Genomic DNA, 26905 nt, shown 5'->3' with positions numbered 1-26905 from the left:
GCCCGCCTCAGCCTCCCAAAGTGCTGAGATTACAGGCATGAGCCACCACACCTGGCTGAAAAATTATTTTATGTCCTTGTAAAAGTTATTTTATATATTTGTGTAAATTTTGTTCTATTACTTACATAGAATATATTTTGGAAAACAATCCATTTTAAAATATAGGGTTCTTTAGAGAATGTTGTAAGAATTCCATCTTCTGTAAAGAATAAGATAATATATATTTAAAAAGAGATAGACATATATTCTAGCCTAATTCCTTTAGATTTGGGTTGACAAATTTTTTTCTGTGATGGGCCAGTTAGTGAATACTTTTGATCTTGTGAGCCAAATAATCTCAGTCACAACTACTCAGTTTTGCCATGGTTGTACAAAAGCAGCCATAGGCTTGAATGAATAAGCATAGCTGTGTTGCAATGAAGATTTATTTACAAAAAAAAAAAAAAAGAAAACACAAAAATAGCTCTTGGCCAGCCAGATTTAGCCCACAGACAGTGTTTGTTTATCCTTGATGTAGATTATTATATTTAGTATTAGACGTTAAGCATGAAGAATATTTAAAAGAGAAGCAATCAATATCTCATGCACATTTTTCAACTGGAAATCTCACATTAAAAATAGCAAGGGAGCCAGGCATGGTGGCTAACAACTGTAAACCCAGCACTTTGAGAGGTGGGAGGATTGCTTGAGCTCAGAAGTTTGAGACCAGCCTGGACAATATAGCCAGACCTCGTCTCTACTAAAAGTCAGAAAAATTAGCCAGGCAGGGTGGCACACATCTGTAGTCCTAGCTATTAAAAAAGTAGAAAATTAAAAATTAAAAAAATAAAAAGCAAGAGAAAATCTGCCTATGGTGGCGAATGGATATAGGATTATTTCTGACATAAGTCCAGAGGTAGGTGGCTGCCAGCCTTGGTTTAGCTGTAAAAGGCTCAAGTATAATAGAGCTAAGGTTTTTTAATATTGTTATGGTCTTTTCTTCATGGTCACTGGATAGTTTCTTCCTTCAAGCTATGATATCTATCTTACAGGAAGAAAGGAAAAAGAAAAATAAAATTATTTTCTAAAATTCTCTCCGTATGTGTCATATGCCTCAATGAACACATCTTTGTTACACAGCTATAGCTGACTGAAAAATGCCTTAGAGGAAGGGGATAGGGAATTAGAATTTTGTTACTCACTCGATACTATATACCACAATACACAAGATTTCAAGTCAATGCAATTTCAGGAGTGTTAGTATCATTAGGAGGAATAGGGAGGAATATTATTTGTTTTTATGAAAATGGCAACACTTTGGCTATTTTCATTTTTTTTTGTTGAATCAGTTTGATATAAAGGAAAAACATCTTAAAGAAAATTTCCCATGGAATACTGAACATATGAAAATGTAGAGCTCTGGGAGGATAAAAGATACAATAGTAAAGCTGAGAATCACAAGAATTAAGTTATGATGAAAGAATATTACAAGAGAAAATTATATAGAAATATAGAAAAATATAGAAGAAAATTTTCCAACACTTAGGGAATATTTTACACATGGGGTTTACACAAGAAAGAAATGCTCACCCAGTAAAAAGGTATGCTTGTTTCATTTTCAATTAGTAGTTGTAAAAGTCTCTGACAACAAATTTTATTTAATTTGTCTAAAGATGTATTAACTAAAAATGTATAGTAAAATATTTGAACTATGTAGCCATGACAGAGAATTCAAAGATTTCAAATTTGCTGGATGAATTTTGAAGATTATTGTACCAATATAAATGAAAACCCATAGCCTGAATAAGTGTAGAAACAATGATAAGAATCATAATAAAATAGGGGAAGATTTGATAAACTATTTTATTCTTCCTTTTAATAGGCTAAGAAGGCTCTATTTTCTATACTTTTCTTAAACCATTTAGTATTAAAGCTATATGTGTATATATTAACTTATACTCACATTCGAAATTGAACTTTGCATTTCTAGGGTTTAAAAATCCTGTTGGTCAAATGATCAATGCTCATTACAAAGGATATTAGAATGGTCTTTATAGTAAATATAATTTTTGAAAAAAATTTGACTTTTGCTTTTTTTTTCACAATGACCTGTGTCAGCTATCAGAAACACAAATTTAAGAAGCTCTCAATAAAACCTAGTCAATAACTTACTATGATTTTACTTTTAAATGCCCTCCCAGTTTTACTAAAGTTCTAAAATGGCTAATAACTTGTCTTCCAAACTGAGGCCAGATTTTGGAGAATATCTTTCTGAATATTGTCCTACACAGCAATATTCTACACGTATTTGTTAATGTGTCAATCACCATGATATTGAACTTCTCTTTAGACTTTGTTTCCATGTACATTGTATTATGTTTTTCACTGAGAAACATCTAGAAAAATCAGAATACTTAAAATGTCATTAATTTGGTTTTTATGCAAGATTCTGAAGTGTTGATAATAATTCTTGGTATCAAAGCTCAACTATCTCAGCTTAGTATTTGTGGTCATGCACAATAAATTCCAGCTGTTGTACCAATTTTGTCCCTCTAAATCGCCAAAACACACCCTCTTTAAAGGAAGAATTCATAATCCATATCAACTTTAAAATAAGGTTTACTCAAACTTTTTCCCCAACTTTAATAATTTGTCTCACATTTTGTTTGAATTTCAATAGCTATTCATCTCATAACTGAAAAGCTCCATGTCCAAATAAGAACTTCTAATTTTCTTTTCTCTCTGAGCCTAAAATGACTGGACATCTGTAAAATATGCTTTGGCATGTCAGGATATCCTACTTGAATTAATATCTATTTTTTGATGTTTCCTATTTGTTTATCAAGTAGTTCCCAGAGGCAAGTCATGCATTTGCTTTGTGTCCTATTTTATCAGTTGTTACAGAAAAATAATTGTGTGTAGCATGGTGGCACACGCTTGCAGTCCCAGATACTCAGGAGCCTAAGCATGAGTTTAGAAGTTTGAGGCTGCGGTGAGCTATAAACATGTCACTGCACTGCAGTCTGGCCAACATAGCAAGACCCTGTCTCTGAAACAAACCAAAAATAAAAAAGTAAAATGTTAAATGAATAATTTATAGTAAAACCTATATGAAAAAATATAATGTTGGCTAAATTCAATAATGAAAGTAACGTACGGACCTACAAAATGTCTGTTTGTCCTACTCTATGTGTTAACTTATACATAAATATCATTAGAAAGTGATTTTTCAGGTTTTTCTTCCCAGTCACCTTTTTGTATTTCTCTGTTACTTCAGATCAGAGACCCATGTTAAGTGGAGAAACTATGTTCTATACACTATTTGTATCACAGGGAGTAGTAAAGCATACTATAGATGTGAGTTCCTCATGAATATTTTATGACGTCTCTTCGATAACTCTCTTCCATCTTACATTCCCCGTGGGGCCCAAATCAGGTTCCCAATCCAGTAGTTTCTACCAGAGAAAGAAGAACTCATGCTGATTTTGATAACTGCTAGATCAGAAAGTGAATATGTCTTTCTCACTGCTGGAGACATTGTCTGTGACCAAAGGTTTTTCCATTTTCTGTTGATGAACATGTAGAACTCTCATTAACACCATGGAACTTATGCATGCACTTAACCAATGGCACACACCCCTTAGTGTTGAAAGATGAACATTCCTAAAATAAACTCCTTTTACATCTAAATTGCAACACACAGGAGGTCTCACTGCTGAGCCGTGCACAAATAAAGAAGAGGAAGACTGTCATGTGGATAATGAGTATATGCAAAATTCTTTAGTGAATAATCACAGACACCGGCTAAGGCAATATGCGACTGTGCATGCATAACATCTCAAAAGCTGTGCTGCTTGGATCATGGTTTGTTGCCGTGTAAAAGAAATTAATCTCGGGATGAAAAGTTATTATGGCACTGGCTTAACAAACTATAAAATAAACTTAATGTAATTATATCTGATATGAATTTAAGCATGTGGCATAATCAGAGTTTGAAAAAGATTAATCCGAGAGGATACGAAATACCTGTAGTGACAATTATTTAATAATGCCTCAGGAAAACAGCTATTTAAAAAGTTTGGTATGCCTAAAAAGTTATATACAAACAATACATTATTCACATTTATGATAGATAGGATCTGAAAGTTATTCCTCTGCTGAGTAAGACCACACTCCAGTTTTGGATTGACCAAAATCGGGGCTGGGGGACCAAGATCTGACTTAAATAAACAGAAAAGGGGAAGAAAGCTGACTCTAGGACCGCTATCCTGGCACCATTGGGTTGTTACTGGAATCTTCTCATAGCTATTTAGTTTGAAATTTTTTTTTACTGTTCTTTTTAACAATTCACTCTACTTACTCCCTAGAGAGTTAGAGGTGAAGAATGTGTGTGTTTGTGTGGAAAATGGGTGGGAGACTTTTATTCTAAATGACATGCACCATGGTCTGTTAAATATCTTTCTTTTTCTTTCTCTTAAGCTTAAGGCACTGCACATAGAAAACATTCCTCACTATCTCTTCCACTTTTTTTGGGAGTTTCCTCAATCCCTCATGCAGATAGACTCCTAGAGAAATTTTATGGGCCGTAAAAAAATTGAAGTGGACTCATGATATCACACTCACTATAATTTATGAAATTACTCCATTTATCAATTTTACTCTGTAATTTAAAATTTCAGTATCATTTTCAATTTCTAACAATATACATTGTTTTTCCAAGGAGCTATTTAAAATTATTTTATAACACTATATAACTCATGTCTTTATAAATATTGATTTTCTTTAGGAAATGATGCTCAAGTTTTGACTGATTTATATTCTATCTGCAGGTCAGTCATAAGAATGTATCAGAGAGAGCTTTGGTTTCTCAGTTCATAAGTGCAACACACATAAATTATTAAAAGCAAGTGATAACTAATCAGTACTTCTTATTTGATATTTTAGAAGGGGCATTTGTAATCACTAGTGTTATCAAATGTGGGGATGCATTATGCATATAATCTCTACATTTCTGTTATTAAAATCTATAGTAATAATAAACACTATGGACAGAGTAAAGTCTTTTATTTTGAGACCCAAGAAATGCAATGTACGAACAATAAAAGGCAGTGGGAGAGCACCAGCCTCTCCATTGATACAATCCTTTTCATTTTCTCCTAGGGTCTTGCTGATCATGGGATTGTATCAAATATTCTTAACAGCATGAAATAATCAACATCCTGAACTAGAGAAAGAGCAAGATCAGTAGGCAGAAAAATGTTGTGTAACCATGAAAATAGTTATGAAATTTGATGATAATCTCTCTTTTCTTAGTTTTATTAAATGCATATATATGTAATAATTATTAAATAGCATAATAATATAGATAACAATTTTTTTAAAAAAACCCACCCTCTACTAAACTTCTTGGATGTGATTTATAATACGTAAATGTCTTAGTTTAAAAATACCGAAAATGTATTACCTTCAGAAAGAACAGAAATTGTAAGTAACCCTTTCATTTCCCCTTACATATAGGCATCTCAAAAATCTCACTCAAAGAAGAAGATCCTGCCATTTGCAACAACAATTATTAAGTAAATAACTCAGACGGAGAAAAGCGAACACTGCATGATCTCACTTTTATGTAGAATCTGAAAAAATAGAACTCATAAAGGCAGAGAGTGAAAAGGTGGTTGTCAGGGGCTGGTGGGGAAGTGGATTGGGAAAATGTTGGTCAATTTTCAGTTGTAAGATAAGTAAGTTATGGGACTAACATAGAGCATGGTGAGTATAGTTGACAATATTGTATTGTTTATTTGAAATTTGATAAGGAAAATTTTAAGTATCCTACACAAACACACACACACACATGAACATGCACACACACAAATGGTAACTGTGTGTGGTGACAGATGCGTTAATATATACTATACATACAATTGGTATTCAATATACTTACATGTATACATAATATATATACAATTTTTATGTCAATTAAATATATTTAAATAAATTAATCTTATTAAATATACAATACAAATTATAACAAACTGCACACTTCTGAAAATTTTCTCCAATTCACTTCAAACTGTTCTTTCATGAAAGCTCTTTCTTCTCATTCCAATATCCTATATTATATTCTTAGCAATATTTCACATAAGTATTTTTTGGGGGAATGTACCACAAAGTGATAAACATAGATCTATTTTTATTTCACAGAGGTCTGCAGATTATCTTTGTTCATTTTTAATTCTCAATGATAAATTATTATATACTTCCATTTTAATAACTATTTATTGTTAAAACACTGTCTATCACCCAGACAGACAAATTTTTTTTAAAAAGAAACGCTACATGGTTTTTGTGCTAGTTAAGGTCAAGTGATAGAAATAGAAAATAAATAGTGATTAAAAAATAAATGGTGATAGAAAATAAATGGTGATAAAAAATAGCATTATCCCTTGAGTTTACATCAACATTGTAGTTAAATTACATTTTACCATTGCTTATGTCAATTTAATAATACTCTTTGCAGATAAGGTAGATTTTCACAATAATGGTCCTGACTAAATCACCCTTCCTCTGTCTACAACCCAGTAAGCTGATTGCTGCTGAGTAGCCATTTTCCCACATCCAATAACCGAACTGGCCTTGTGACTCACACAGACCAATATAAAGTTGCAAAATGATGTTGTGTCACTTTGAGGCCATATGAGGTCTTATAGTTTCCATTCTTGCTTCCTTGCAATGATTCACCCTAAAGGTTTTCCATCAATTGCATGAGTCTGCTGAGATAGAATATTGGCACAACAAGTCAGGCAAAGTATACATATCATTCGCAGATAGGCATCAAGGATAAACAAGCCCTAGGATCCATTGCAAGCTGAACTCCAAGGTTCAGGAAAACTGCCTAGGTTGAATAGTCTCGTCTGTGTATGCCTCACAACACACTGCAGCTAAGGGACCTGAGAGCACTCCATTGTGGGTGTTACATTGGAAACGACTTGTCACACTGAGTTTAGGTTTCAGAACATCCTGTTCTGAGAGGAATAAGGACATAGTCCGGGTTATTTCAGACATCTCCCCTTTATCTCTGGATGTTGCATTCTTGGTAAATTCTGAGAACTGCAAGCAGGAGGGAGAAGAGCTGAGGAAAACTTAGAAAAAATAAAATCTCTGAGCCTCTTTGTATTCCTAGAAATAGGAAGGCCTTTTTCACCATAAGAATACATTTAGGGAAGAAGCATTCTTCTCTCACTTTTGTATTTGCTTTTCATGTTATGACATTTTTTGCTTAATTGACTATACAGTCAATAATCTCTTCTTTAATGGAATATTTTATACTCCTAGAACTACACTTCTAAGAATTATAATCTAACAGTTTGAATTATCTTTCAGTAGAAATTTTTGATGATGGACATCATTATATTATAGTAGAAATCTCTCTTGTTATGCTCAAGAGAAAATATTGATGAGCCTGGATAGCTAACTGGGAGGAAGAAAAATATCAAAAGCATTTTCCTTCATGGGGAGGTTTTCTGGATGATATAAATCAATAACTCACAAGGAAGTGCCCCCTTCAAGTAAAAAATTTGATTATGAGATATTGTGACCCTGAAAACCAGTGTCTGTTTTTTGATAATTTATTTTATTTTCAGAACTGTGTTTTGAGATGCCATTTTTGCCTGATGCTTTATATATCCCATATGAGGAAAGATGACCTTTTTACATATTCCAGATTAGTTATAGAATACTAAAAATAATCAGTATAAATGAATGTGACAAAGTGTCATGAGTGGGAAGAAATACTTTCATAATACTTTATGGGTTAAGTTCAGGTAAAGTAAATGTAAAACTTCTTTGAGTTTGAAGTTTCTTCATTAGCAAAGTTTTGGAAAGACAGAGACATGATCTCAGACAATAATATAATATACATGTAAAATTACAATGATTATTTAGAAATAAAACCTTAAGAGTAAAATATAGTAGTACAAAATATTAAGTTCAGTGTGGATTTTAAAGCTACATTAAAATCTGCCAGGGAAACAAAACTAAACTATGGAGTGCTTTCTCATCCTTGCACTGGATTATCTTCATATTAAATAAGGAGTAAGTATTTATATTATCAGATTCTACAATAAATATTGGCATGACATGTAAGACATAAAGTCAGAGCACTTATTTATAAATATCTTGATAAATATCATTCTCCTGTCTAATCTTTTCATTGTAATACACAATAGAACTGACTGTCTCCTTCCTTACATTACACAGTATGTAAATGATGCAATTATCACTTCAGGCAGACACTGTTTTTTTTTTTTAAATTATGTCATGGTGAAAGCAGAATAAAGCCAAAGCTTCAAAAAGTTTAATAGTTAGCCATCTATAAGAAGTGGCACCTCTTAAATAAGCAAGTCACCAAAAAAACACCTGTGTAAGAAATGTCAGAATGAAATACAGTAAAACTGAATCTGTACTGAGAATCTTTATCAGAGTGCATAAGTCTTTTCACATGTGGCCTGTTATCCTAGTGTTAAGATCATAGGGGAAATAATTGCTAAAGGGTGCATCCAGCTGAGTCTGTATTTTATCTCTGTATTTATGAGAAAGAAGATAAAGGGCGGTGCTCAATCTAGCAAGATCAGAGTTTATGGCTCCTGTTGGATGTTAGTGTTGAACTTGGGTAATATAGGTTGCTTTTCCTAATGAAGTGATAAAATATGAAGATGAACAATTTAAACCTTCTCTAATAAAAAGTCAGTGGAATATAAAGGCATCACAATTAATTAGTCTCTTTTTAAATTTTCCTCTTTGATTTACTCTCAGGTTATTATAATATGAAACTCGAGTCTATGTTTAGCAAATGGAAGAAAAGAACATTTAAATCTAATGAAGATCAAGGTAATTAAAACAATGGAATATAACAGCAGAAACTCAGGCTGTGAAAACGCCTTCAACGGAATCATTCGATTAACCTGATTCAGTAATATCATTCAAAACAAGAGTTTACTCAGAAAACATTAGGTGCTTGGCAGGATATGCCATTCTCTGTTTTGGCAGAGGTAATGTCAAACTTGGTATATATAAGGACAGATAGTAAGAAATCAGACTGCATACCTATATTGCATTTTTTAAAATGTTTCAAGAAACTTATCTTCCATTATACTTTGTTAAATGGACTCCTGCATAGAAAAAGAAAGTAAATATGTTCTTTATATTTATGTATTCATTTACTTATAGCCTTCTCTTATATGAGAATATTCTAAGGAAGCTAAATGTTACATTAATGTGCATATATTTCATATTTTTAATAAATGATGTTATTCCAAATTTTCTATATCTCAAAAATTAAAGATTATTTGCTGTTATTTTAATAATGATTATTCGTTATTCTTGATTATTAATGATTATACACCAATAGAGTACAGATCAATATTTTAATTTTCACATGCATTGATAGGCAAAATGCAATAGGGAATGTAATCTAAATAGTACTACCTTTGCTAGATGAAGTTTACACTATCCCACTGTATTGAAATGTAAATGTTTAAAATGTAACTATTTGAAAGTGTTACATAAACAGATTTACATGTGGCTTAATCTATATCGATGGGCCATTACTGACATTAAAGTAAATTCAATAGGTTGTTTATATGAATGGTTTGACATTTATATCAACTTTCCTAAAACTACAAGAAATATTTTCTTTTGTGTTGGAGATAAAAAATCTAAAATTTCATCTAAATTTTACTGAAAAATGTAGAGTTTCTACTAGCATGTGAGTCTATCAATGACCACAATACTCAAAGGGGATCTTTATAGAGTATTAACTGTCAACTATATTTTAATCAGTGTAGCATAACATCTTGACAAGGTCAATAAAAGTGACTTTCAAAGTGTTTAGAATTGACGGCATATGCAACAGTAATTAATTCTGGACAATTTTATGTTTTAGAGAGAACCTTGGATGATAGGAACATTACAAACTTTAGAAAAAAAAATTTAAAAAGGAGATTCTCATCCCAGCTGAGCTCTCAGCTAGGAGTAATTTCTACGGGCTAGTGACCTAACTTCGTTGTCTCAGTTTCTCATTTGTAAAATAGCAATAAATGGGCATTACTATGCTTGGTTGCTAGTAACGTTTAACATACTGATTCTTATTTAGAATATGTTGAATAGGAAATAAAATAGCCATTTACCTATTTTCTTTCTGTCTTCTCCTTTTAAATAAATTAGCTTTTCTTAAGTTTTTGTTGTAATTTAAAGGCAAGAGATAAAATAATCAAGCATAAAATCATTCACTATTTTACTTGCATCAATATAATATCACATTTGTAAAGTTGGTAAAATGAAAGAATTTTAAGTCAGCCTAAAGTATATAATTGTCATTGTTAGCCAAAGCATCTAAAGAAGCTTAACTTGGAAACTAAGTGTCACTGTTAATGTGCCATCAAGTTCATGTTCGTTGTATCATAGATACTTAGAAGACTTGAGAAGGATGCTTACATACACTCACACAAACATATTCTCTATATTTGGCTTAATTTTTTGTGATGCTCACTTTCCTGAATTTTCAGTCTGTAAGTAAAGCAATTGCATATATGCTAATGTCCACGAACTGTAGGGGTGTACTAAAATTGAGTATGTATAAGCAGGTTTTAGAGGCCTCATGAACAGGTGACACATGCTAAAGCTACTAAAACTTGTATTTTCTCCTTGAATCCCATTTATATCAGCATGTAACTTATAAAATTCATAAGGTGTTTGTTCCACTTATGTTCTTTCTCTTTGTCCTTTTCTTCCTGCATGCATGCTTGCTTGCACACAGTCATTTTGACAGAAGGTAGTCACTAGTAATTGATTAGCTTCATATTCTAACCCCCAGGGGTTGCTTACAAGATTAATGAGATTGTTTTTGTTTTAAAGAACAATAATCTTAGGTTATGCAGACCTCCTTGAAGGCATCCAGAAGTCTGATCAGAGGAGGGATGGAAACAGCTTTGACCAGGAGATCTCACCTCCCGCATACCAACCTTACTCATAAAAGCTCCTATTATGTTCAAAGGCAAGTCAGATTTGAGAATTTGCCTCTCCCACTCTCTCATTTTGGCCAAATCAAATAAAGCCTTTCTCTCTTCCTAAGCGCTGATATATCAGTGTTTGGCTTATTGTGCATTGGGTACTCAAACGTAAATTTATAGCAATTTCACTCTTCTGCAATCATTTGAAATAGTTTTTCTCCTTTGATTTCTGTTTGTTCTTTCACTCACCCGCAATGATTCTACCAGAAATGTTTTAATCAGGAAAGATATAGCTTGAATTTTTATACATAAGTCCCTAGTTTCAAACTCAAATTTACATGACAAAATAAAAAACAAAAACAATAAAAAAAATCTATGCATGCCTCTCCATCTACACATTAATGGCAAAAGTACAAGACATGGAAAGCATGGCTTGTATGCTGTGTGTGTACTGATTGTTTCATACACATGTATTCTTTAGACTATGTCTATGTATAGAAATAAATTCTAAGATTAGTGCTGTTTCTTAAATCATAAAAAAGCTCAAGAACTGCTAATCATAGGAATAAAAAATTCCCTATATAATATTTCATTAGTGATATTTCCAGCCCGAGTGCTTGTATTAACTATATTTTTGGTAAGTATATTTTTAGATATTTATGGAATATCTGATTTACTATAATAATAAATTTGTGTTAACTAACAAAAAGTTTAAATATTGAGTGCATTAAATAAAATCTAGTTACTTGTCTAGGAATTTTTCAAAGCAAAAACTTACTCAAATATTAATTGACATTGTGAAAATAGTTCTGAACATAATGTCTCATACATAACATAAAACTTTAAAAATAAAAGCGAGAGTTTCTGTCTTACATGTAAAATAAATTGTCAGTATTAGAATAGTATTTTGACCTTGAACAGAAATAAATCTGTAATAATCATCACTATGTTACCAAAATGAGAGAAAATAACACTATATAAATACTTAACCAAAGAATGCTTTATCTTTTCATCTAATAATATAGATATACCCCTAAAATTTACCATTCTAAGAATGTGTGCATGATCTATTACTAGCCATATAAAAATAATTGTAGTAGGCATTTTTGAGGGGTCATTTTAGAACTTTTCAAAATTGCCCTGAGAATATTTTGTTAGAATAGGTGCCACATATTTTTAGAATCTTGATTTGGGAGCTATTTCAATATAAGTATTTCTAGTTATTTAAAATGAATAATTTTAAAAAGAACAGCTGTAGGCAAGAAATAAAAGATTAAAAACTTTTAGATTTTTATTTAAGACAGTTAATGTACATTACAGTCATGTACTACATAATGAAGTTTCAGTCAATAATCCACTGCATATAGGATGGTGGTTCCGTAAGACTGTAATGGAGCTGTAAAATTTCTGCTCTCTAGTGATACTGTAGCCATCATAACTTCATAGCACAACACATTACTTACATGTTTGTGGTGATGCTGGTGTAAATGAACCTACCTTCATTAATGTATAACACATATAATTATGTATAGTATGTAATATTTAATAATGATTATAAACTACCATGTTACTGGTTTATGTATTTACCCTACTATACTTTTTATAGTTATTTTAGGTATTCCTTCTACTTAAAAAATAAAAAAAAAAGTTAAGTGTAAAACAGCCTCAGGCGGGTCCTTCAGGAGATATTCCAGAAGAAAGCATTGTTATCATAGGAGATGACAGCTCCACACATGTTGTCCGACATGACCTTTCAGTGGGCGAGATGTGGAGGTTGAAGACAATGATATTGATGATCCTGATTCTGTGTAGGTCTAGGCTAACATGTGTGTTTGTGTTTTCATTTTTAACAAAATGTTTTAAAAGTAAAGAAAATAACAATTAAAAAGTGAGGCTGGTGGATCATCTGAGGTCAGGAGTTTGAGAGCAGCCTGGCCAACATGGCAAAACCTTGTCTCTACCAAAATTACAAAAAAAAAAATTATCCAGGCATGATGGCGTGCACCTATAGTCGCAGCTACTCACGAGACTGAGGCAGGAGAATTGCTTCAATCCAGGAGGCTGAGGTTGCAGTGAGCTCAGGTCCACCACTGCACTCCAGCCTGGCTAACGAGCTAAACTACATCAAAAAAAAAAAAAAAAAAAGAAAGAAGGAAGGAAGGAAGGAAAAAAGGAGGGAAGGAGGAAGGAAGGAAGGAAGGAAGGAAGGAAGGAAGGAAGGAAGGAAGGAAGGAAGGAAGGAAGAAGGAAACAACAGAAAAAAAGCTTATAGAACAAGGATGTAAAGAAAAAAAAATGCATTATTAGCATGCCTCTCCCACATAGAAAGACAAAATAATGTGTAGAGACTCACACTTTGAACTTTTTTCCAAAAAGAGATTCAGGAACTTAGAAAAACTAAAAGAAACCCCAGACTCTTTGAAAAAAAAAAAAAAAAAGCTGCAGGCTGCATGCTATACTGTGAGCCTGGTGGAAAACTGTAAGCTCCCAGAATCTGAGAGGGAGATGAACTGCCTCCAGGATGTATACTTTCAGCAGGGAACCTGGCAACCCAGGCCACGAGGGAAGGCCTTAACCCTACCCAGCACTGGAACTGATATAGGAAGCAATGGGGAATATAAAAGTAAGTACAGCTACTGGAAGAGCCTTGCATGCATTCCCAGTCTCCAGTGTAGATGGAGGGAGACCATTTCTGACTCTACCTCATAGGAGACCTCAGGGAAGTCTGCCAGCTAAATAAGGCAGTGGTCACAGCTTAAGAGAAGCTCCCAGCCAAAATTCACAATATAATTGAGTGGGCATGAACTCCCTTGGCCAGAACCAGGGGATGAGTGGGAAGTGTGTTGCAGCTATGAGTGATGGAGCTGGGTGCCCTTGCTTAACAGCTGGTCAAGGAGGAGCATGATTTGAAAGTCAGGCTTATGGTCTGGGACAGTTTTGAGTTCCAAGTGCAGAATGCCTGGAATTTAGCTAGCTATAGTTAGCAGAACACTACAGGGGTGAGACCTGCCTTGCCAACTACATGAGAGCTGGATGAGGCTTACTGTCATCTGCTACTCCACACTCCCTATGTAAACTATGCAACAAAGGCAACCTTGCTTCCACCTAGAACATTATCCCAGCAGCCGGAAAATCATCAACCAATCCCCACAGGGGCTATTTCTTGTCACATGCATGGAAAGACAGAATATGGACCTATCTGATCCAGCCCCCACCTGGCTTTGCCCCTGAGCCTGCCCTGGTAGTTTACCACAACAGACAGAAACTTTTGGGAGCTCTATGTTCCTGGTCATTCCTTGAGAATCCAGAATAACTCCCTAGGTAACATAAGGCAAACACAAATCCCACTGTTACCATCATAACTGGCGCTCTTTTGCAACTGTCATCTTCTGGTTGGAGGTCAACTGGCACAGTTCATTATGGCATCTCCAGGCAGATTAACGCAGTGCTCAAGAAGGAGAAAATCTGTGCATAACCTCAGCTATCATCATTGCCTTCAACACCCTGGCTAACCAGGAGGTCCTGAGTCTTTCCACATGACCAGTTAATTCCTACTACAACCAACATTGGAGAAATCCAACACACCAAGGCTATTTATAACCAAGGAATCTCACAGGGTCTATGTCACTAACCTGTCACCCCCATCAGAGCTGGTGTTGGTACCCACTGCTGTGGGTACCTGCAGTTCTATCCAAATAGGCAGCCCTGATACTTGTGAGAGGTCTGGGAGAAGGGGACTTCTTTTCCCACTCATTCATCACTACAGACACAGCAGGGAATTCTCTCATGGAACCTCAGCATGGGTGTACTTATAAACGGACTTGAGGACAGGTAACATCACTGGATCCCTTGCAGACATTCCTGAGCATCCACCTGAAGTGTGGCAGCCCCACTGTCCAGCTAGACCCAGAGGAGCAGCAGCATACACGGTAGAATAGCTCTCAGGGCTTTCTCCTCCTAGGAGAAAGAAGAATGCACCACATCAAAGGAACATTCCGTGGGACAAAACAATCCAGATGACAGGCTTTGAGTCCCAAAATTTTTCTGCTGGTGGGAAGTTTCTTTTAGTAGAGGCATAGGTGCAGTGCTGGGCTCAGCAGGGAATACCTGCAGCTCTATCCAAATACTCAGGCAGCCCTGATACTTGTGAGAGGTCTGGGAGAAGGGGACTTCTTTTCCCACTCATTCATCACTACAGACACAGCTTGGACTTCTCTCATGGGACCTCAGCATGGGTGTACCTGTAAACAGTCTTTCTGGAACACTTCAGGGTGACTGCATCACCACCAAAGGAGTGCTCATCAGGTTCAGGCTCGCATGAGGGGTAAGGTAACAATTCCTCTCTATTTGAATGTCCTCTCAACATTCCTACAGATGAAAAGAGGTGCCTGTCTGATCTGAACAGCCAGAATACTGGGCCAAGAGAATGACTGTGATATGGTTTGGCTCTGTATCCCCATCCAAATCTCATCTCAAATTGTAATCTTCACATGTTGGGGAGGGGCCCAGTGAGAAGTGATTGAATCATACAGGAGGACTTCCCCCTTGGTGGTCTCCTGACAGTGAGTGAGTTCTCATGAGATCTGGTTGTTTGAAAGTGTGTGACACTTACCCCTTTGTGCGCTCTCTCTCTTTCTCTCTTTCCTGCTGCCATTGTGAAGAAGGTCCTTGCATCTCTTCCACCTTCTGCCATAATTTTAAGTTTCCTGGAGCCTCACAGTCATGCTTCCTGTTAAGCCTGTGGAACTGTGAGTCAATTAAACCTTTTTTCGTCATGAATTACCCAGTCTCAGGTAGTTCTTTATAGCAGTGTAAGGATGGATTAATATAACTAGAAGATGGATCACTTTCCTGCTGGCCTGGCAGGAGAGCTGAGGTGGCTCCCACTCTTGCCTCTGATAAGACCTCAGCGTGTTACACTGGGAGATCCCTCAGCCACCCTCTCAAGGCTTTTGTGACCTCTGTCTATCATTGCATATTGCATTTACCCACCTGCTTTAGTGACAACTTGTTTCTACCCAGGGACACCTTTCCTACTCGACTGCAGCCTGAACTATTCAACCCAATAAATAAAATACTGGGGAAAAATAAATAAAGTGAAAACCACAAGAGAATGAGATAGGCTTCAACAGACCTCTGCCATTCTAGCTTCATAGGAGACAGTAAACTTGCTCATACACTGAGCATATTTCTACTACAACCACCATCTGAGGAATCCACATACACAGGCCCTCTATAACCAAGGAGCTGATACAGAGTCTTCACCCCTGAAAACATCAAGAGCTGAATTACACCACAATTAACTATAAACATTGAAGTCACATCCTTAAGGGGAAAAAAGAAATTAAAAAAAACACAGTCAAATCAAAAATAAATTCAAAAATAATTTGAAGAAATAGTCTATCCAAATGAGAAGGAGCCAGAAAAATAATTCTGGCAATATGACAGTATGTATGTAACACCTCCAAAAGATCACATTACCTCTCAAGCTATGAATCCATATCATTGTGAAATCTTTGACATACCAGATAAAGAATGCAAAGGGTTGATTATTAAACTACTCAATGAGATAAAAGAGAAAGGTATAAACCAACATGAAGAAATTAAAAATAATAATTCAGAATATGAATCAAAACTTCCTAAAGAGTTAGATATTTTAACAATATCAGAACTTGTGGAAATGAAAGACACATTTAGGGAATTACAGAATGCAGTGAAAAATTCTAATGATAGACTAGATCAAGTTAAATAAAGAATTTCAGAACTCAAAGACAAGGCTTTGGAATTAACCCATCAGAAGAAAATAAAGAAAAAAGAATATAAAGAAATGAACAGTCTCCAAGAAATATGGGATTAGTAAAATGGCCACATCTAAGAATAGCTCATATTCCTGAGAGAAAAAAGAAGGCAAAAAGTTTGAAAAATTTATTTGGGGGAATAATTGAAAAAAATTGTGTGGCCTTGCTAGAGATTTAGATATTCAGATACAAAAAGCTCCAAGAATTTTTGGGAGACTTATTGCAAAAAGCCATTGCCAAGGCATGTAGTTATCAGGACATCTAAAGTCAACCTGAAGAAAAAAAATCTTTTTTAATCAAGGTTTCAGAAATCGAATATAATATATAATGTTAAAATCTTTTTATGCAAGAGTAATGAACAATATGAAATTGAATTTTTTCATATGGTACTTATAATAGCAACAAATACAAAATACTTCCAGATAAATCTGATAAAATATGTGAAAGTTTCACACAGCTAAAATTATAAAACACTATGAAAAATTAATGATTACTTAAATAAATGCAGAAAGATACTTTTTCTGGTAATACAATAGAATGATAGTTTTATTTTTGTTTTTGTTTTAAATTTTACCTTAAGTTCTGGGATACATGTGCAGAACATGCAGGTTTATACCACAGGTATACATGTGCCATGGCGGTTTGCTGCACCCATCAACCCAGCATCTAGATTTTAAGCCCCACATGCATTAGGTATTTGTCCTAATGCTATCCTTCCCCTTGACTCCCATCTCCCAAAAGGCCACAGTGTATGATGTTTCCCTCCCTGTGTTCACATGTTCTCACTGTTCAATGTCCACTTATGAGTGAGAACACGTGGTGTTTGGTTTTCTGTTCCTGTGTTAGCCTGCTGAGAATGATGGTTTCCAGCTTCATCCGTGTCCTTGCAAAGGACATGAACTCACCATTTTTATGGCTGCATAGTATTCCATGATGTATATGCACCACATTTTCATTATCCAGTCTATCCTTGATGAGCATTTGGGTTGGTTCCAAGTCTTTGCTATTGTGAACAGTCCTGCAATAAACATACATGTGTTTATTGCATTCTACTTTATAGTAGAATGATTTGTAATCCTTTGGGTATATACCCAGTAATGGGATTGCTGGATCAAATGGCAGTTCTTGTTCTAGATCCTTGAGGATTTGCCACACTGTCTTCCACAATGGCTGAACTAATTTACACTCCTACCAACAGTGTAAAAGCATTCCTATTCCTCCACATCCTCTCCAGCATCTGTTGTTTACTGACTTTTTCGTGATCGCCATTCTAACTGGTGTAAGATGGTATCTCATTGTGGTTTTTTTGATTTGCATTTCTCTAATGACCAGTGATGATGAGCTTTTTTTCATGTTTCTTAGCCACATAAATGTCTTCTTTTGAGAAGTCTGTTCATATCCTTCACTGACTTTTTGATGGTTTTTTTTTTCTTGTAAATTTATTTCAGTTTCTTGTAGATTCTGCATATTAGACCTTTGTAAGATGGATAGATTGCAAAATTTTTCTCCCCTTCCATAGAAAAATTCTAAGAGCAGTGAAACAAAAAAATCAGATAACCTGTAAATGTAAACCTATCAGACCAGAAGCAGACTTCTCTGCAGAAACCTTATATGCCATAAGGGATTGAGGTCCTATCTTCAGCCTACTTAAACAGAATAACTGTCACCCAAGAATTTCGGATCCAGCAAAACTAAGTTTTATAAATGAAAAAGAAATAAAGTCATTTTCAGTAGAACAAATGCTGAGGGAATTTGCCCTACCAGATCAGCCCTATGAGAAATGCTAAAAAGAGTTCTAAGCCTGCAAACAAAAGCTTGATATGCACCAAAATAAAACCTCTTAAAAACATGAAACTCACATGGCCTATTAAACAGTAACACAATGCAGAAAATAAAGTTTTGAGGTAACAATCAACTTGATGACTGGAACCGTATTTCACATCTCAATACTAACGCTGAACATAAATGGCCTAAATGTTCCACTTAAAACATACAGACTGACAGGATGGATGAAACATCACAAGCCAAATATCTGCTGTCTTCAAGAAACTCGTCTAACATGTAAACATTCTTAAAAACTCTAAGTAAAGGAGTGGAAAGATATTCCATGCAAATGGAAACCAAAGCAATCTGGAGTAGCTATTCTTTTATCAGATAAAATAGATGTTAAAACAACAAAAGTAAAAAAAAAGACAAAGAACGTCTTTATACAATGATAAAAGGATCAGTGTAATAAGAAGATATTACAATCCTAAAGTTATATGCACCTAACACTGGCACTTTCAGACTCATAAAGCAATTACTACTACACCTAAGGAATGAGATAGATAGGAACACAATAATAGTGGGGAACCTCAACACTCCACTGATAGCACTAGACAGGTTGTCAAGACAAAAAGTCAGCAATTAACAATGGACTTAAACTACAGTCTGCAACAAATGGACCTAACAGATATTTACAGAAAATTCTATCCAAGAACTGCAGCATATACATTCTTCTCATCAGCACATGGAACATTCTCCAAGATAGACCATATGATAGATTGCAAAACAAGTCCCAATAAATTTTAAAAATCAAAATGATATCAAGTATCTTCCTAGACCACAGTGGGATAAAACTAGAAACCAACTCCAAAAACAACCCTCAAAATTATAACAAACACATGGAAATTAAACAATGTTTTAGTTAGATCCCATTTGTCAATTTTGGCTTTTGTTCCCATTGCTTTCGGTGTTTTAGACATGAAGTCCTTGCCCATGCCTATGTCCCGAATGGCATTGCCTAAGTTTTCTTCTAGAGTTTTTATGGTTTTAGGTCTAACATTTAATTCTTTAATCCATCTTGAATTAATTTTTGTATAAGGTGTAAGGAAGGGATCCAGTCTCAGCTTTCCACATATGGCTAGCCAGTTTTCCCAGCATCATTCATTATACAGGGAATCCTTTCCCCATTTCTTGTTTTTGTCAGGTTTGTCAAAGATCAGACAGCTGTAGATGTGTGGTATTATTTCTGAGGGCTCTGTTCTGTTCCATTGGTCTATATCTCTGTTTTGGTACCAGCACCATGTTGTTTTGGTTACTCTAGCCTTGTAGTATAGTTTGAAGTGAGGTAGCGTGATGCCTCCAGCTTTGTTCTTTGGGCTTAGGATTGGATCTAATTAAACTCTAATTAAACTAAAGAGCTTCTGCATAGCAAAAGAAACTACCATCAGAGTGAACAAGCAACCTACATAATGGGAGAAAATTTTTGCAATCTACTCATCTGACAAAGGGCTAATATACAGAAACTACAAAGAACTGTAACAAATTTACAAGAAAAAACAACCCTGTCAAAATTGGGCAAAGGATATGAACAGATGCTTCTCAAAAGAAGACATTTATGCAGCCAACAAACACATGAAAAAATGCTCATCATCACTGGCCAACAGAGAAATGCAAATCAAAACCACCACCTCACACCAGTTAGTACGGCAGTCATTAAAAAGTCAGGAAACAACAGGTGCTGGACAGGATGTGGAGAAATAGGAACACTTTTACACTGTTGGTGGGATTGTCAACTAGTTCAACCATTGTGGAAGACAGTGTGGTGATTCTTCAAGGATCCAGAACTAGAAATACCATTTGACCCATCCATCCCATTACTGGGTATATCCCCAAAAGATTATAAATCATGCTGCTAAAAAAGACACATGCACACATATGTTTATTGTGGCACTATTCACAATAGTAAAGACTTGGAACCAACCCAAATGTCCATCAATGATAAACTGGATTAAGAAAATGTAGCACATATACACCATGGAATACTATGGAGCCATAAAAAACGATGAGTTCATGTCCTTTGTAGGAACATGGAAGAAGCTGGAAACCATCATTCTCAGCAAGCTATTGCAAGGACAAAAAAACCAAACACCTCATGTTCTCCTTCATCGGTGGGAATTGAACAATGAGAACACTTGGACACAGGAAGGGGAACATCACATACTGGAGCCTGTCATGGGGTGGGGAGAGGGGGGAGGGATAGGATTAGGAGATATACCTAATGTAAATGACCAGTTAATGGGTGCAGCACACCAACGTGGCACATGTATACACATGTAACAAACTTCCACGTTGTGCACATGTACCCTAGAACTTAAAGTATAACAACAACAACAACAACAACAAAATATATATATATATATATATATACAATGAAGCTGGTTAGGTTTTAAAAGGCTTCTCAATGACAATTACTTACATAGCTGAAGAAATGGGAGACAAAAGGAGGGCTTCTCTGCCTCCCCAGGGTCTTGGTTTGCCTGGTGGATGGAATGAAAATGTAAGAAGCACTTGCAGATAGCATACAGTCTGGCTTTGAATGATCAGATGTGAATATGTTTCTTGGGATTTGAGGGAGGTTGGACAAGGGGTAGGTGTGGAAGTGCAGAATGAGCTGGAGAAAGAAGTCTGGCAAAGAAGTTGTAATGACTCAGGAAAGGGAATAGGGGTGTCTCTTTCCCTATGAGTAGAGGTAGATATTTTAGGAAAAAAGAGAGAGAGAATAAAAGGATAAAATTTTGTTATGATCCCCCCAAAACTTGTTATGTAAGATATATATCTACTGATAGGAGATTTTGAAAATTAGTATCAGCTTTATATTTTGGCACATAATTTCATTGAGATAGTTCTTTGGCAGAGCAGATTAAAATGATGCTCCTAAAATGAAACTAGAGTCTCCAAAATAATTGGCTCATTTTAAGCAAAATAATATTGATGATCAACAGTGACTGGCACATAATAATTGTTTAAATATTTGTTGGCTAAGTCAGGGAATGAATGATATGCTTTGGCAATTACTGACAGTATATAAAGGTCTCAGGGAAGTAGAAGACATCCACACCTCAGAAGCATCTTCTTGAAACCCATCTCAATTCTCTCCTCTTGACAACATGTGTTGCAACTACTATGGCAACTGCTGTGGCTATGGCTCCAGCTATGGCTGTGGCTGTGGCTATGTCTCTTGTTATGGCTGTGGCTATGGCTCCGGCTATGGCTGTGGCTATGGAACTGGCTACGGCTGTGGCTATGGCTCTGGCTCTGGCTGTGGCTATGGAATTGGCTATGGCTATGGTTTGGCTGTGGCTATGGAACTGGTTATGGCTATGGATATGGCTCTGGTTCTGGCTGTGGCTATGGAACTGGCTACGGCTGTGGGCATGGCTGTGGTTATGGAACTGGCTCTGGCTCTGGATATGGCTCTGGCTCTGGCTACTGTGGCTACCAGCCATTTTGCTTTAGAAGATGCTATTCTTCCTGCTAAAACATCACTGTCAGAGGACCATTTGCTTCTAAAATGACACGTCTAAAGATAATGCTGATTCAAGGATTCATACTCCAAGATTTCTATATCCAAGAATTACATGTTTGACAGAGTCTTGGACCTCTAGCCTTACATTTCTTTGAATGAAATCATGGCCATAGGATCCATGGTGTCATCTGACTGTTTTCCAAATGTTATCTTTTGCTCCCTTAATCTCTGATTCTCTGTTATGACCGTGTTAATGATCATAGCATCTACTGTTGGGGAAGTCAATCATTTGTAATAAAAATGGTTCTTTATTCCAAAAAAACACAATGTTTTAGTACAAAAGAGTCAAAAAGCTAAAAGGAAGTATAGTTTATAAAGTAAAAAATTATCAGTAAGCTAAGTTTAATGTATTATTGAAGAAATAAAATGTATTTTATAAATTTACCCTAATGTCTAATGTCTAAGACATCTACTGTAGTGTACAGTAATATTCCAGGACTTCACATTCACTCGCTAATCACTCACTGATCCACCCAGAACAATTTTCAGCCCTATAAGCTCCATTCATGCTAAGTGGTCTATATAGGTACTGTCTTTTTATTATTATTATTTTATACTGTGTTTTTACTGATCTTTTCTAGATTTCAATAAGTTGAGATACACAAATATTTATTATTGTGTTACAATTGCCTATATTATCCAATACGATAACATGCTGGGCAGGTTTGTAGTCTAGAAGCAATAGGCTATACCTTATAACTAGGTGTGTTCTAAGCTATACCATACAGGTTTATGTAAGTACACTGTGAAATCTGCATGGCAAACATCATTGCCTTATGATACATTTCTCAAGTTTTCAGAACATATCCCTGTTGTTTAGCAGCACATGAATGTATTTGATTTATTGTCTTAATGTCCCTTTGCTTTCCCCATGCATTACCATCAACTGCCTAATGAAACAGTCTGGAATTGTGTAATGACTAACTTAGTGCTTTGAGTTTAATTCTTTTTCAGCCACTGTGGTATCTTGATTACTATATTAATAATGTGTCTCCTTTATGTGTTTTTAAATAGTTACTTGGTCATGAACTATTTATAAGCTTTGGAAACATGATTTCATTTATTCTGCAGGATAACTTCAGGAAGTGGGTATTAATTCTCATTGTATAAATGAAGACATTAAGCACCAGAGTTTAAGTAGCTTGGTAAGTGTTATTCCAGTAATTAAATAGGCATAAATAGAGTACAACTTTATCAGTTCTATCTATAATTTCTCTCTATGTATGGGCTTATTTATATCAACCAGTATACACCTTTGTTTCAGCAATCAGTTATTGACTTTCTTTTAAGAAGGAAGAGAAGAAGAAACAAGGGAAGAAAAAAAAACAACCATAATCCTCTTTTACTATCAGATACCACATTTTTCTCTTCCACATTATCTTCTTTAAAGAACTGCAAGTTGCAGAGTCTATGAGTGCAAGTGCTAGAGAGGCCAGGTGGAAATATTAAAAGTGATGCAGTTCAATACTGACAGTGATGAAATACAGAATATATGGACCCTGATGTCCATAAAATGTGGCACATATACACCATGGAATACTGTGCAGCCATAAAAAAGGATGAGTTCATGTCCTTTGTAGGGACATGGATGAAGCTGGAAATCATCATTCTCAGCAAAGTATCACAGGGACAAAAAACCAAACACTGCATATTCTCCCTCATAGGTGGGAATTGAACAATGAGAACACTTGGACACAGGAAGGGGAACATCACACACTGGGGCCTGTCGTGGGGTGGGGGGAGGGGAGAGGGATAGCATTAGGAGATATACCTAATGTAAATGATGAGTTAATGGGTGCGGCACACCAACATGGCACATGTATACATATGTAACAAACCTACACGTTGTGTGCGCATACCCTAGAACTTAAAGTATAATAAAAAAAAAAAGAGAGAGAGAGAGAATGTATGGACCCTATAATCTCAAGGAGGGGCGGCAACCCAGTTGAATATTTTTCCAAGCCAGTTTAGGGAAAGATTGATAAGGTTTCCAATTTTTCAAAAGGACCCATAATCCAAATTTTTATATGAAATCTAATTTTTAATTTCATATGAGTTGGAAATTAAAATCAAAGTTTTATTTATGTTATGATCTCTACTTTTGGTTCTATGAGATTATTACTTGTTTAACTCTCTGTAATCTGAATTCTGCCACCCACAAGCCATATTAATGGAGATCGTGAATGACTTACATATTGTCTTTTGAATACATATTAATTTACATCTCAATTGACCTGCAAACAGTTTAAAACTCTTCAGGTGTGTTTATCAAAAGATTCCTTCATGTGGCTTTTTATCTTTCTCTACTTTTTCATCAATCTCATTTATTACTAAATTTCAGTTATCATCTGCCATGCCAATACTGCCAACTCTAAACATTTATCACAGTTTACTATGCAAGCTTTGTAGGAATATTAATATACCTCATATTCACATATTCAGCATACATCTTAAGTGTTAATTCCCCACACATATGATTGTCGTTCAGGAGACTTTCTTTGAACCTCAATAAATGTCATCACATTTTATAGCACTCTATTTTTGTTTCACTGTTTTATTAATCATTTCTTTGGATAATATCATATATCTTCTACAAAAGTATAATTTCTATAGGGGCTGGCTTCCTGCAGCCTTCTCAGCATGGACACAATTTCCAGGCTTCATACTTCCACAGGTTTTTTTATTCCCTCTGCCCACCTATGTACCTGGGCCCTTGCTAACTTTTGCCTGTGGCCTGCTTGCAGTTAAGAATTTGTCATTAAAAAAAAAAAAAAAAAAAAGAATTTGTCTTTGGCAGCCGGGCGCGGTGGCTCACGCCTGTAATCCCAGCACTTTGGGAGGCCAAGGCGGGCGGATCACGAGGTCAGGATATCGAGACCATCCTGGCTAACAAGGTGAAACCCAGTCTCTACTAAAAATACAAAAAAATTAGCCAGGCGTGGTCGCGGGCACCTGCGGTCCCAGCCACTCTGGAGGCTGAGGCAGGAGAATGGCGTGGATCTGGGAGGCAGAGCTTGCAGTGAGCAGAGATCACGCTGCTGCACTCCAGCCTGGGCGACAGAGTGAGACCCCGTCTCAAAAAAAAAAGAAAAAGAAGAAGAATTTGTCATTGGCTCACTCCTTCTATATCCTTTTACCTAGATCCACTGAAAGAGATTCAACTGTGTGGCACCTATGCTGAGGAGAGTTGCTTTCTGCCATTGTTGTTGTCCAGCAGTTGCCGAACAGCTCTGACCTGAGCAAAGCAGTGAAAAGCGGTGCTGTTGAGTGGGTTGCCACTGCACCTTTTTCAACTACTCTAGTCTTGCGGAGGAAACCCCTCTTCTAAAGTTTTTCTTCATTGAATACTCTCCCTCAGCTCTAGGGTACCATATAGAGTTTTCTTGTATTTTAGAATTATTCTTTCATCAAAGTTTACCAGTCTTTTGTATTGCATTTCTCCTGTCTAAATCAACTGTGTGGTTTCTACTCATTATGGATATAGATTGATATAAACTCAATAAATATTTTTGAATGAATAACTCCACAGTCCAAGTTATTTTAATCACTACAGAAAATCTCCAGAGTTTCTTCCATATTTCTGAACATGCTAACTACGTATCAAGAGACAAACCACAAATTTAAAGAAGGTGTGGTCAAATTTTGTGTTTATAACATTTGTAAATGTTTGGCATCTAGAATACATGTATAATTCCAACAAATAAGTAAGAAAAAAATAAATAATCCAGTGGGATATTGGGCAAAATATTGAAACCAAAGTGTCATAAAAGAGGAAACATTACTTTCTAATACACCTGGAAAATGTGTACCCACCTGAGCAACCACATAATGCAAATAAAAGTTAAAACAAAACACAACAAGGCAACAAAAATTCCCTTGCTTAAGCCTAATGTAAACAAACAAAAAATTCATCAAAAGACTATTAGTTTCTATATAGTCAAGGATAGTGTCAAAAATCTGGAGCCCAGAACTGATTCAGTGAGGAAACCACACTCACCACCATTAAAGATTAGTTGCTATAACTTACATGGGTGTCACATTGTTTCAGTAACTTGATCTTGCCCCTACTGCTATTGCTACCAGTGAGAATTTTATAGTGCTTAAATGTATCATTATATCATAATCAAAATCCTGGGGAGTGGGTTGATCTAATTGGTAGAGCTTAGATCATCGGGCATACCCTAGCTGCAACAGAGATTGAAATAATGATCACCTGTTATCTTCAGCTTCTATAGTAGGTGGCAAGCTCTGCATTGCAACAACAATCACAAAATAAAAGGTTTCTCAATCATATAAAGGTGATTAAGATACTGAGCAGCCAAAATGCACATATGCACATAAACAGACACTCCCATTACACATATGCTCAAAGAGATTTATTTCAGTATTCCATATAATATTAAAAACTTGAAGAAAATCTAAATGTTGGCCAATACAAAAATGCTTGAATAAATGGTAATGATATTGGCAGACATTATTATTAGCAGCCATAACTCAGTCTCTATATGCCACTTTCTCTGGCATTCTACTATGGAAAATAAACAAACAAACACTTTCAATGTTTCTCTTTTGTCTTCTGGTCCATGTAAATTATATCTTGGTTAGTAATATTTGAAGAGAGATCTCCTGTGAGGTTTATGAGGAAGTTATTTTTCTTTCTATAAAGACGTGTGTCTGTGTGTGTGTGTGTGTGTGTGTGTGTGTTGAGGGGCTGTACATAGGAGACCAGCCTAGTTCTTGCCTAATAGTGAGGCCATAATGTGGTGAATTGG

At 35.5% G+C, this 26905-nt stretch overlaps 1 protein-coding gene and 1 long non-coding RNA gene across 3 annotated transcripts; both read left to right on the top strand.

Moving 5' to 3' along the window:
* The first annotated feature begins 21714 nt into the window (after positions 1 to 21714).
* On the top strand, positions 21715 to 23048 carry LOC105737517 (keratin-associated protein 21-1). 2 transcript variants are annotated; one of them, XM_030812525.1, is made up of 2 exons: positions 21715 to 21851; positions 21947 to 23048. In XM_030812525.1, exons 1-2 carry the CDS (start codon positions 21715 to 21717, stop codon positions 22083 to 22085), a joined length of 276 nt encoding a protein of 91 aa, XP_030668385.1. In that variant the 3' UTR covers positions 22086 to 23048. The 2 variants fall into 2 exon arrangements, with proteins under 2 accessions (XP_030668385.1, XP_030668384.1); XM_030812524.1 differs by having other exon boundaries at positions 21715 to 21859; positions 21895 to 23048.
* Positions 23049 to 23201: 153 nt separating this feature from the next.
* Positions 23202 to 25583, top strand: LOC101175941. Its single transcript, XR_001115044.2, has 2 exons — positions 23202 to 23278; positions 25275 to 25583. It is a non-coding gene; the product is annotated as an uncharacterized LOC101175941 (long non-coding RNA).
* Positions 25584 to 26905: the final 1322 nt, after the last annotated feature.

The sequence above is a fragment of the Nomascus leucogenys genome, chromosome 5 (assembly GCF_006542625.1).
Source record: "Nomascus leucogenys isolate Asia chromosome 5, Asia_NLE_v1, whole genome shotgun sequence".
Taxonomy (NCBI): domain Eukaryota; kingdom Metazoa; phylum Chordata; class Mammalia; order Primates; family Hylobatidae; genus Nomascus; species Nomascus leucogenys.
Note: the sequence above shows the minus strand (reverse complement) of the source record. Positions and strands in the feature narration are given on the sequence as shown.